Source organism: Triticum aestivum, chromosome 7B (assembly GCF_018294505.1).
Source record: "Triticum aestivum cultivar Chinese Spring chromosome 7B, IWGSC CS RefSeq v2.1, whole genome shotgun sequence".
Classification (NCBI taxonomy): Eukaryota; Viridiplantae; Streptophyta; class Magnoliopsida; order Poales; family Poaceae; genus Triticum; species Triticum aestivum.
In genome coordinates, this window is record NC_057813.1 from 516,228,554 (window position 1) to 516,242,207 (window position 13,654).

General features: G+C 45.5%; 1 protein-coding gene across 1 annotated transcript; it reads left to right on the plus strand.

The window, feature by feature from the left end:
* Positions 1 to 466: 466 nt before the first annotated feature.
* On the plus strand, positions 467 to 8,629 carry LOC123158073 (sex-determining protein fem-1). The gene is made up of 10 exons (XM_044576207.1): positions 467 to 663; positions 752 to 817; positions 908 to 1,096; positions 1,823 to 1,951; positions 3,693 to 3,832; positions 5,164 to 5,247; positions 5,766 to 5,879; positions 7,565 to 7,735; positions 7,816 to 7,895; positions 8,337 to 8,629. Exons 1-10 carry the CDS (start codon positions 630 to 632, stop codon positions 8,383 to 8,385), a joined length of 1,056 nt encoding a protein of 351 aa, XP_044432142.1. The 5' UTR covers positions 467 to 629; the 3' UTR covers positions 8,386 to 8,629.
* Positions 8,630 to 13,654: the final 5,025 nt, after the last annotated feature.

The following is a 13,654-nucleotide window of genomic DNA, read 5'->3' on the forward strand; positions in this document are numbered from 1 at the left end:
ACGCACCGCATCACGCACCGCATCATGTGAAGCTCCGACGGTAAGAAGAGGCTGCGCGCGAGGCCGACGCTCGGTGGAGCTCCGGCGGTGGCGACGCCAGCGCTCGCCGCGCTAGGGTTTCCGGCGGCGGCGGCTGCGGCGGCGGCGGCGGGGGGTCGCGGATGTACAGCGGGGTGAGCGGGGCGCCGGTGTGGGCGTCCATGGCGGGGGCAGGGCGCCGGCGCCGGCGCGTGCGGGGCGTAGGACGAGGAGAGCGAGAGAGCGCGGGTGCGAGCGCTCGAGTATGCCGCGCGCTGTAGCTGGCGCTCCAAATACACCGCGCGGATAAGTGTTTTTGACCGCGCGTCCAACCCGTTATCGCGCGCGCGCCGTTTTTGCGCGCCCGCTGGAGCGAGCCGCCGCGTTGCGCGCGCGCTAAAAAGGCCTATTTTGCGGCGCGGCGCTAGTTTAGCGCGGCTGTTGGAGATGCTCTGACGAGGGCGCCTCGCCCATTCTCACTGTCCTCATGCCCGCGGGTACGGCTACGCTTGGTTTCTTCTTCCTCACTGCTCTTTCTCGATTCAAAACTCCAAGGCCCTTCTCCCCTCCCCACCCTCCAAAACCCTACCGCATCCTCCTCCACCGACGCCATGGCGTCGCCTCGCTCTCATGATCGATCCGACGGTAAGCGCCTCTGCCCACAGCCCATCCCTAACCCTAACCCTAACCCTAACCCCAGCCCAAATCCTAACTCTGCCCCCTCCCGCCCCAGTCCGTGACCCGGTGCTGGACATGGTTTTCAATGCGGCCTCCAACGACAACCTCTTCCTCTTCAAGGGTACGCTGCCCCCTCCCCCGTCCCGGATTCTGACCCTGTCCCAGTTTTGTTGCTCGAGTGCTAACATTTTGGAGGCCCAATCCGTTGCAGCGCTGGTCATGATGCTGGACATGGGCAGGGGCCGCCCCAAGGAGGCGATTGAGGAGTTGAGGGTGGAAGATAATGGGGAGTTTGAAGGTTTCAGTGCGCTGCACATCGCGGCCAGTACAGGGAGTCTGGAGGTGTGCAGGCACCTCGTCGAGGAGCTGCTGATAGATGTGGATCTGGTCGACAAGGAAGGTCCATCTATCTCCAAAACCCTAATCTATTGGTTTAGGACCCTGCGCACACGTTCAGTGTAGATTTTGTCAATTTGTATGAAGTGCTATTTTACATGCGCTTGATCTGTAGGTTAGGTGTCATGATATCTGACTGTTTTGTGCTTTCTCTGGGTTTGGCATAGAGGTGCATTATGATAATCCAGCTTTTCGAACCAGCTTTTGCCATGGCTCCAAGTTCAGCACAACACAGTCCAGCAACCATAAACAGAGCCTAAGATTATCTACGTCAGTATGAACCAATGTATCATAAGCACCAATATTTATCTCGCAAAATAAAATTATGATTTATTCATATTCTGTTGTGCTAACTCATGATCATGCAGCTTTATATGAAATAAGTCGGTCTTTTTAAGAGAAGAAATAAGTTGGGCTTAATTATGATACTGAATGTGAATACCCTACATAAGCACCGTTTATATAAATAATTAAATAGGCTACTCTTTGAGGGCAAATTAATCTTTATTTTAGGATAGTTTGGTTGTTTAGTTATTGCACATATGTATGCACTCTAACTCTGAGGATGCATTTGATTCTTCTATCCGTGTAGTCTAATGTGTTAGGAAACTTCTGTGGTGGTATGCTGTTGGAGATAAGCCATGCTTCGATACAAAAAAGATCCCATTCCTTGCTATGCCGAGAAGTGCTTTGATATAATTTCATTTTTGTGTGTTTGTCTGCTTTATAGGTAGAACACCTCTGTTCTTTGCAACATACCGCGATGGGGGTACTGCCGAGTATCTTCTTGATCATGGTGCTAATCCAGACAAAGCCGATAACAATGGGTTTTCCCTGTTACATTATGCTGCTGAAATAGGTCCACCTCTATAAACACATATCTCTGTTCTGCATCTCTGCATTGCAAATTGTTTTGTGTTATCTTATTCAGAGCTATTTACCTTTGTTTCATATAGTAATTTACTAATATTGTTCTGTGCTAATAGATTGTCTTCAAACCCGATGTTTAAGTTCTTGTAAAATGTCTCTCTTTTTGGAAGTACATGTTGTTTTAGACTCATTAGGCTGTTTGAGAATGCGCGGCATATTAGGTTTCCAAGTAGATGTTTGGTGGCATTTCCTGATATACTCTTAGCTGTACTAAATAATAATCTTGCTCACGCTTTTAGTCGAAGTCATCGATATATTTATGTTTAGCCATTAGCGGAAGTTCTACCGTGTGCATGCATGTATTGCATCAAACCAGGGCTCTTTGTGTAGCATAATTACTAATATTTTAAATACTTTAACATGGATATAGTGGCTTAGCTGCTGTGCATGTGGAATATCCTAAAATGTCACCTAATTGGGAAGTCAGATAACCTAATACATGTCAGTATCATTCCAGTCTTACATGGGTGTGGAGTGGCAATAATCTGGTAACTGACTTAATAACCTGGTTACCAAGTGGCTATAGCAAGTGGCTCTAACCTGGCAATTAGTAACGAAAAGAAGTTATCAAAACATATCTACGTGGGATCTAGTTTCGACTGTATCATCACAGCAAAGCCAACAATGAGCACAGATCGTCAATCAGACACACGATTTGAGAGATAGAAGTTCTTAAAAATTCAAAGCAAAAGGAGTCTTTCTGATTTCATGTTTGCATGCATTGGTCTTTTGGTATTGTGCATGTGGCAGCGAGTAACCATGCTGTACATCATGGTCTTATCTTATTGAATATCCCCCTTGATGGGAATTAGGCCCCATCCCTAGATACTCCTATTAAAAGTTGACATAACTATTAAAATTTTGTCTTTATTCCTTCCAATCCAAACAAGTCCCAATTGGGCTTTTTTGTAGCACATGATCAAGGCAAACACAGGTCCAGGATACGCCAGAAACAAAAGAAATTGTCACAAAAAAATACCTATCATCTTACTTGGTTTCTCATCTTACATTCTTACATAGAGATAAAAATACGTTGCATACTAACTAGATCCATAAAACCAGAATTGTTGTGTTTGTGAACCCATCTCCTGTTACTGAATTGGAGAGGTCCATGCTGCACTTTGGGAAGTAGGAAGTAGCGAACTGTGAATCTGATGAATCATGAATCGAGTAGCCATGCTGTAGATCATGGTCTTATCTTATTGAATACCCCCCTTGATGGGAATTAGGCCCCATCCCTAAATACTCCTATTAAAAGTTAACTTAACTATGAAATTTTTGGCTTTGATTCCTTCCAATTAAACAAGTCCTCATTGGGCTTTTTTGTAGCACATGATCAAGGCAAACACAGGTCCAGGATACACCAGAAACAAAAGAAATTGTCACAAAAGAATACCTACCATCATACGCTCATGGATTCTTTTTAGAAGAGACTGCCGGAAAACCAAAGAGATCTGTAAGGACTGGAATATCACCAAAGAACTCGGCAACTAGCCATGGACAGTGGTGCGTGGAAGCTAGCTATCCATGTGCCAGAACCATGAGTTGGTTGCGGTATCTTATGGGTTTCAGCTCTAGCCTACCCCAATTTTTTTGGGATTGTTGTAGTAGTAGTAGTATTGCCAGAAAACACCTCTCCTCTTTGTAATAAGTTCCGTGTTTTCTCCCAGGCATTTGTGAAATGATAGAGCTTTTGCTTGCAAAAGGAGCTTATGTTGACCCGGTATCTGCTCGTGGAACACCACTTCATGGTGCTGCTCGTGAAGGGCATTATGGTGCTGTGAAGATTTTATTGGACCACAATGCAGATGTAAGTTTAAGTATATACCGTTTCTGCCTCAAGTTAACCTACATGTTTTGAACTTTAATTACTTGTGTTTTGCAATTTTTCCCTCGGCTGTCTTGTCATGTTCTATTTAATAGATTGTGTATGGTTGCTTGATGCTGTATGGTGTTTGTGCTGCATAGTTAACTCTTGAAATCCTCAGTGCATTTTTCTTCTCTTCTGCATGCCCCTCGTTGTGTAGTAGTTGTAATGCTACATGCCTACATCTCATCATATTGTCTTAGTAATAACTATGCTTCATCCACTTCCCTTTCAAATTCATAGCACTATACTATCAAATGTACAGTGCATTTCGAATATAATTCTATGTTTGGAATGCGAGCACATAATACTGCACATCTTCTCATTTTTGGTCCCTTCAATGCCAATTTCCATGCATAAAACTACTTAATATGATTACTTTCTTTTTACATATTGGCCATAATAGATACATCTCTAACTCTCTATTATGTATCGCCATTTGTTTTTGAGTGCTACCTGGAATTTTATGAAGTTTACTTGACCAATATGATAGTAAGCTACAAGGTTCCACAACATATTCACACCGTTCTTGACTTCTTGTGTATTTTGTTAATGCCATGGGAGCTGTTTAATTTTCACTGAAGAGGCTTGCTTCGGTACGCCTGCTCTGAAAAGATCTTTTCACGCACCCCTCATCTACAAATTCTTCTGTGTGGCTATCCCTCACATAATATTTCCCTGTCGGCTCATCCATCTTCCCATAAAAGCTGTGGGTGTGACTGTGTGAGGGCGCTGTTGCCTCCCAAATCGTTCTCACTGCTGGCGTGATGCATCATCTTCTTCGTTCTCTAGTTGTGGTTCCATATTCAGGTTTTAGTACCTTCTCTTATTGATGGCTGCATTGCTTTTGTTGGGGTTTGAGATCCTAATGACTGGCCAGTGATGATTAAAAGATCGAATCTTTCTTTAAAAAAAACAGTCTGGATCTGTAAACTAGAATGGCTTATGCTCCATTAATACTGTGGCTGTGAAATTTGCATCAGATTGATATGAGCGGGAAGGCAGCATACCATGCAATTCTGCTTGCAGATTCCATGTAAACAATCATAAATAAATGCTATGCGGTGGTAATCATGGCACTATCTTTGGACTGTAGGAGCACGTATGTCGGCTCAATGACATTAGGGCCTGATCACCAATATAATCTTGACAAAAATAACCTTCTCGCTGATTTTACTATGGGTGTATGAATCAATTTTCTTTGCTGAAAGCTTGCCTCATCAGTTTAGTTCGATGTATTGACCATTGGAGCTGATATCTTAATATTTCTCCAGTACAACAAGATGGTAAATGGTGTGACACCTCTTATGGCTGCTAGAGATGCCAACTCAACGGAATGTATCAAGCTCCTAGTTAAGGTGTTGTACATTCATCTGAGCTTTGTCAACTCCTGAATTTAATTTTGTTGGGTACCCATTTCTATGTTTATTTTCCATACTGAATTTGTTTTTTTACTTCCTTTTCTGGCATTTGTTTTTCATACTGGCTGCAGCTGTGGCATGCTGCAATTTGTGATCCCTTGTACCGTACACTTCCGTAACCATTTTTTTGCTGAAAAAACTTGTGGCTCATTGAGGCCGGGGAGGATATCTGCATATGTGCCATGCTGATATCAATACTTACCTAAACATGGTACCAGTTTATGACAATTTTGGCGGTAATTTTTGTACTTACAATACTGAGCATGGATGTTAGGAGATTATCATGAGTACTCAAAATATTATGCTTGTGCAGTCATGGAAATTTGAGAAAAGATACACTTATGTAATCAAATCCTTTTTCCTCCATATATTTGCATCAAAAATTCAGGTAGTTCGTTCAGATATTATGTATCACATGCATCCTGCATAGAATTGATTTAATTGATGTTCTGTAGGTTCAGGAGGAGCCTATGCTTAAACGGGAAATCGTGGCATCAGAGCTTATATCACTAGGGAGTATCTCTTTAAAGAAAAAAGATTATGTTGTCGCAGCAAAATTGTACAGTCAGGTATATTAAAGCACCATATATTTCTTGCTTTGTTTAGCTTTCCAGCATTTCAGTTTAGGTTGCATGCATTATAATTTATAGTTTCTTGCATAGCTCTCAGTCTGAAAATATTTAAGGTTCACAACTTCATATATGATTTCAAAAGGATTTTATCCTGGTTTCGCATTAGTTGTTGGATGCATAGTCCGAAGTAATATACTTTTGGGCAAAAATATACCAGAATACCTGGAGCTCCACATGGAGCTGGGTACCGTTTATCAAAAACTTTAGTCATGGGAAGTTTCCTACTGAAAGGGTCCGGGGCGTAGACTCCAGCTGGCTTTGTTATGTCTAATACAACAACAACAACAAAGCCTTTAGTCCCAAACAAGTTGGGGTAGGCTAGAGGTGAAACCCATAAGATCTCGCAACCAACTCATGGCTCTGGCACATGGATAGCAAGCTTCCACGCACCCCTGTCCATAGCTAGCCCTTTGTCGATACTCCAATCCTTCAGGTCTCTCTTAACGGGCTCCTCCCATGTCAAATTCGGTCGACCCCGCCCTCTCTTGACATTCTCCGCACACTTTAGCCGTCCGCTATGCACTGGAGCTTCTGGAGGCCTGCGCTGAATATGCCCAAACCATCTCAGACGATGTTGGACAAGCTTCTCCTCAATTGGTGCTACCCCAACTCTATCTCGTATATCATCATTCCGGACTCGATCCTTCCTCGCGTGGCCACACATCCATCTCAACATACGCATCTCCGCCACACCTAACTGTTGAACATGTCGCCTTTTAGTCGGCCAACACTCCGCGCCATACAACATTGCGGGTCGAACCGCCGTCCTGTCTTTCTCCATAAGAGTGGCTGAGTTTTTACGTTGGCTCGCCAAGCCTATCACAACCCTCCTCCTTTACCCGGGCTTGGGACCGGCTTTGTTATTTCTAATAACTTAGGATTTGTTCAGAATAGGGTTCAGCTGACAGTATGCTGTGTCTTTCTTTTCGTTGCTTTGGTCATGTATCCTCTAAATTTCGTGGTGCAAAGTACTCATTTTGTGATAATGGATATGGACCATGAGATATTCTTGGTACTTCTGCTCACTTGCTCAGGTATAAACAGGAAAAAAGTGTGACCATGATGACTAATGCAATATGTTCGAGGATGCGATTATGATTTCTGTGTCTTGACCACTTTTTTGTCAGACAACTATATTTTTGTTTTGGAATTGCTTCCTTCCTTGCACTAACACAGGGAGGACCTATTTCGTTTTTTGTCCCAATTAATAAAGACCACAGGGAGGGGGGGGGGGGGGGTGCCTCACAGTAGTTAGTCAGAAAAAAAAAACAGGGATGACTAGGATGAACGAGTGGGCTAATGAAAAGCAAGCTGTTTAATATAAGTTATTTAGTTCAAAAGTTACTCTGCAGCTATGTGCAGATTTCTTGTTAGGACTAGAATAGAATAAACGAGTGTACTTAACATTGTGCTATATATTTAGTAAGTGTATGTTAGGCTGGCTTTTGTAGACTTGCTAATTTGTATTTTATGTAGGCTAGTATGAATTTCTCTGCAGCTATGTGTAGATTTCTTGTTTGAGTGTTCACAGCTTCCTAACTGTTTTTTATCCAGTTAACTCATTCAATGTGAGTTAAAAGAAACTTAGTAGCTCAATTGTCGTTTTGTCTTGTGTGATGTAGGCAATGCAGCTTGATCCTGATGATGCGGTCTTGTTCTCAGACAGGAGCCTTTGTTGGCTTAACATGGGGAATGGAAGAAAGGCTTTGCTAGATGCTAATAAATGCAGAAAAATGCGGCCTCACTGGCCAAAAGCTTGTCACCGGCAGGGTGAAGCTCTGATGCTACTGAAGGTTACATAGAGGATATGGCTGGCTGTTTTCTCTTGGTATTGTAAATTGTTTATGATCCCTCCCTTGGTCTTTATCATCAGGACTATGAGGGCGCAAGTGAACGGTTCTTGGATGGACTCAAATTGGACCCAGTGGACACTGATATCGAGGATGCATTACGGTAAAACCCATCTGCCTCTTTGGTTACATTAATGCATTTTGACGACTGGCTGGCCGTGTTTCAGCACATCTCAAGCACAGTATTAGTTATACGTTGAACACTTGCGTATGCTGTAAGTACATGCATGTGCCCTTGTCATGAGACTGGAGAACTTGTGAAGATGTTGACTAGCTCCGTTCTATTTTGTGTTTGTTAGGATTTCGGAATGCCACTTTGTACTGTTATCAATGGCAATGCCATCTCTTGCCGTACACCAACCTACCCTGATGTATAGTAACTCCGTAATCTGCCCTTGAGTAGTATTTTACTGATATTTAGGAAGAGGCACACATGTCATATTCATTATCAATATATACTGTCGTGCAATAGCGCCTACAGAATTACAAGTGCCAGACGTAACTATGCAGTTCCAAAATATCTGATACTTCTTGGAATATTCAGGGAAGCTATGAAGTCGTTGAAGACGTCTCGGAGCACCAAAGCCAAGTGACTATTTGGGTGTTGCAGGGAAATCAGTTGAAGACTTGAAACGGCTCAGGAGTTTCTTCATTTGCGCAAAGACTGATTTCCTTTAGAAAGTACTTTAGTGATCTAAATGCTCTTATATTTCTTTACAGAGGGAGTAAAAGTAGAGCGATGTGTCTGATGGGAGTATTACCGTTGCATGTAACTGACAAACACAAAATACTACTGAGTGCGCTCACTCACAAAAACCGAACTTGGTTTCCGAGATACAACTGACGTCACACGTGATGTAACTTCTGTGTTCATGCGCTCACAATCATATTAACAGAGTGGCATTGCTGGTTACATAACAAACACAAACATCCAGCGACAGTTTGAGAAATAGTCCCTCCGATTCTAAGTCTTTTTAGAGATTTCAATATGGACTACATACGAAGTAGAATAAGTGAATCTACACTCTAAAATATGTCTATGTACATTTATATATAGTTCGTATTGAAATCTTTTAGAAGACATTCGTATTGAAATCTTTTAGAAGACATTCAGAACGGAGGGAGTAACATATCTTTTAGAAGACATTTGGAACGGAGGGAGTAACATGCATGCATAGTCTCAGGTGAGTAAGAACATCTATAGGGGTAGGTTGCAAATCCAGGCCTTCAAAAGCCCGCGGATGCGCCTGGGCACTGAGGCACACCTCATTTAGTGGCTTTCACACATGTGTCCTCATCTCTAAACCCTCAAAACCATACAACCCATGCAACACATGTGTCCTCATCTCTAAACCCTCAAAACCATACAACCCATGCAACACATGTGTCCTCATCTCTAAACCCTTAAAACCATACAACCCATGCAACGCTATGTAAACACAATCGACAACACGCAGTTCATTGGATCAACTACACATCATCAGACAAAAGAAGCATAGTTCGCCGGAGTTCAATGGCAAATCCATATAAAATATAAACATAACGGGGCAGGGCGGAGGAAATCATCATTTCCTCGCCGGCCCCTTCCTCTTCCGGTCGTCAGCGCGGCTGTGCCCCTCCTCCGTGTAGGCGTCGATGAATGGAGGTGGAGCCGTCTGAGGGAGTCCTGGATAAGGGGGTATCCGGACAACCGGACTATATACTTTGGCCGGACTGTTGGACTATGAAGATACAAGACTGAAGACTACGTTCCATGTCCGGATGAGACTCTCCTTTGCGTGGAAGGCAAGCTTGGCGATTCGGATGATAGATCTCCTTCTCTGTAATCGACTCTGTGTAACCCTGGCCCCCTCCGATGTCTATATAAACTGGAGGGTTTACTCCGTAGGACAGAACAATCATAATCATAGGCTAGCTTCTAGGATTTAGCCTCTATGATCTCATGGTAGATCAACTCTTGTAATACTCATATCATCAAGATCAATCAAGCAGGAAGTAGGGTATTACCTCCATCGAGAGGGCCCAAACCTGGGTAAACATCGTGTCCCCAGCCTCCTGTTACCATTAGCCTTAGACGCACAGTTCGGGACCCTCTACCCGAGATCCGCCGGTTTTGACACCGACATTGGTGCTTTCACTGAGAGTTCCTCTGTGTCGTCGCTGTAAGGCTCGATGGCTCCCTCAACCTTCAACAACGTAGTCCAAGGCAAGACTTTTCTCCCCGGACAGATCTTCGTGTGCGGCGGCTTCGCATTGCGGGCCAACTCGCTTGGCCATCTGGAGCAGATCGACAGCTACGCCCCTGGTCATCAGGTCAGGTTCGGAAACTTGAATTACACGATCGATATCCGCGGAGACTTGATCTTCAACGGATTCGGGCCTACATCAGGAAGGCCGAACAGTCACGACGAGCACGACTTAAATCTGTTGCCGAACGGTATTCGGGATATCGCCCCTGCAGCTGTTCCGGACCTAAACCCGAGGCAGATCGCGTCGTCCGAGGATGGGTGGATGGACCCCACCACGGAAGCCGCATACTCTTCGGTGGTAGAGCCGGACACAGATTTCGCCTTGAGGGAATCTGCGTCACCGGACCCCCGGACTTGTGTCCGGGCGTAGGTTCCGAACCACGCGCGCTCGGGCCCATCGAGTCCGATTGGGCTCCAGTAATGGAGTTCACCGTCGCGGATATCTTTCAGCACTCCCCCCTTGGCGATGTGCTAAATTCATTAAGGTCTCTCTATCTGTCAGGAGATTCCTGGCCGAACTATGTTCGACTCGAGTGGGAAGCAGGCGACAAAGAAATTCGTTACCCACCCACCACCCACTGAATAGCCACTGTTGATGATTTGACCGACGTGCTTGACTTCGACTCCGGAGACGTCGACGGTATAGACGACGATACAGGAGAAGAACAGGAACCACCGCCCACAAGGCGTTGGACAACCACCTCTTCATATGATATATACATGGTGGACACCAACAAAGAGAGCAATGGTGAGGAGGCAATAGAAGATAACCCCTTAGGGAAGCAATCAAAACATGGGAGTCATCAACACCGCTCTAAGCCCCGCCATAGCAACACCGGCACAGGAGACGAAAACACTTCGGATGGTGCCGAAGATGAATACAATCCCGATCAGCCTACCTTCGAACAGGCCGAACAGGAAGACGGGCAAGCTAGCCCAGATGAACAGGCAACAGACGGAGACTTGAAGGTCGACAATTATATGCCTCTCTCTGAAGACGAGATAAGCTTAGGCGACGACGAATTCGGCGTGCCTGAGGATCCCGTAGAGCAGGAGCGCTTCGAGCGCCAGCCTACAACCACTGCAAGAAGCCTGAAGAAGAAGCAACAATAGCTAGAAGCAGACCATGATCTGCTAATAGACAGACGGACTGAGGTCCTGGCAGCCGAGGAATACAGACTCGAGCGCCGAACAAAATGTTACCCAAAGCGCAGGTTACTACCTCAATTCGAGGAGGAGGCACTAAAAACCGAACGCCAGCCTACACCCCGCCGCCAACACACTGCGGCCAGGACAAAATGTTACCCAAAGCGCAGGTTACTACCTCAATTCGAGGAGGAGGCACTAAAAACCGAACGCCAGCCTACACCCCGCCGCCAACACACTGCGGCCAGGGGCTACGCGCATGACCAGCAAAACATACTAAACAACAACATAGCAAGCATCCCGGGCACATCAGCTGCCAGGAAACCTCGACGTAACAAATATAAGCGTCCCAAGACAAATGTTGACGCCCAGGACACGACAGCCAATGCAGGAGCCCTGGCCCTCAGCTCGGTCAGCGGGAGAAGACACTTCAAAATAATAATTCGGGCCCATCCGGCCTGAACCGCATACTTGACCGCCCATGTCAAATTCATGGTACCCAAGGAACGACAACCAATCATACCAATAGAGAATGTTGGGTCTTTAAACAGGTCGGCAGGTCGGCGCCGGAAACAGTAAGAAGGGGTCTCAGGGCAAGAAGCCCAGATCATCAAGCAATACAGGGCAAAAGAAATTTCTTCCGCAACCAAAACGGTGAACATGATAAACACCGTCCACATCCCCAAATGGGAGCGGACGTGCACTCTTCGGGACGTCAAATCAACAAAGCTAGTTGCCCCACCATATAAAAATATGACCGATCATCTTCGATCGACTAGACTGTCTGGCCAATATCAACTAGCGATATCCTCCTATTGGCGGAGACAACAGTCCAAACTTGCTGCACTAGGACACAGTGCGCCGGATAGATATTGATCACTTGAGGATCAAACCCACTAAAAACATCATTTCAAGGTGTCATACCAGGTGCGAAGGTCAGTTGTATAGGCCCCATCACTCTGAAGATGGTCATCGGATCACCAAAAAGTCACCATACCGAAGAGTTAGTCTTTGACATTATCCCTCTAGGCAGTAGCTATTACGCACCGCCAGCGTGAACTGCGATTCAACGCGGTATCACGCCATGCCTATGGCAATCTTAAAATACCAGGCCCACGTGACGTAGTCACAATTACGGGCAAGGCCGAGCTTCACCTCGGCGCCGAAGAGTATTCGGCCACTTTAGCAATAGAAGCAGCGAGTCGCGGCTTTTTCAATCGAACCTTGATTCGACAGCCAAACTCCCGGACACCGATAAAGGAGTCCGAACTACTTCACGATATCTCAGCCTGATCAGGGCTCAGATAAACCCTCCGGCATAAGCTGGGATGGGCTACATCCCACGGCTCAGCCGCTCCGTGGCACACAAACGCCTCTAGCATTTTATTTGCAGGTTCACCTTTGCGCACAACTGGACTAGCGACATGGAATCAGCTCGGACGTACAAAGGGGGAATCTTCATACATCCCCCCGAATACAATCCGGATATACTTCGGATCCGTACACAGCTCCCTACTGCCCGGCCCCAACAGGTTCTGCCGTCATACCTCTCCTTTATAACATGCACCGTACTCATACGCATAGCCGTATTACTCGAATACAACAGGTAGAGTCATTTGACGCCTATCTGCTATCATTTCTCATTGACATTTTTAGTCATAACGGCATCCGAATATTGTGTTATGCCTTAAAACGCCAAGGGCTTCATTGTACCCGCACTATGGCAACAAAGTCCAACCACCTTCTCGGTCGCTCGGCACCCCGAACTTATAGCATTATATGCATCAGCTCTGAATCATGTCTTGGGTCATTGGTTGGGTTTGCCCGGCTCCCATGTTTTGGTACCTTACGTTCCGTAATATCGGCTAAGGTAGCGCTGGGAGAACTACTGCGATTGTGTCCCGGTTCTTCCGGACGAGCACCTCAGTAGAGAAAGCCGAAAACTGACTGTCATGATAAGGCGAGAGCTGGTCAGCTGTTCGAGAGGTTGTAAAATCTTTAAGGATTTATTCCGCATAATGCCATAATAAAATGCAGAGTGCGACGGATCGGTCTACCGATCAGGTGCTGTTAGAGCCCCTCGTGCGGTCTTCCGAACACCAGGGGCTGCGCCTACCATACTCGAATTCCTATGGCTAAGTGAGAGTGATAAAGCCCTATAGTCTGATTGCCTGGTTCGCTGTGCTGAACACCTCCTTCATGGACCCAAGAATGGGGTAAAGAGTGTTCAGGTGTATCCCAAACACCCCCGTACTTCCTACGTGGGGGCAGAAGCTGACGACTGGCCAACTCTCAAGATTACTATATCAAACGGCCGCACAGGAGGAAAAACTTTCATATAACGGGTGAATACATAAATAAAGGTGACTTTGTTCGCCTTACAAAGGACAACATGATTGCCTTCATGGAAATACAATGTCTTTGGTACATTGCTCTGCCACAAAGCGGGCTCCTTTCAGGACACCAT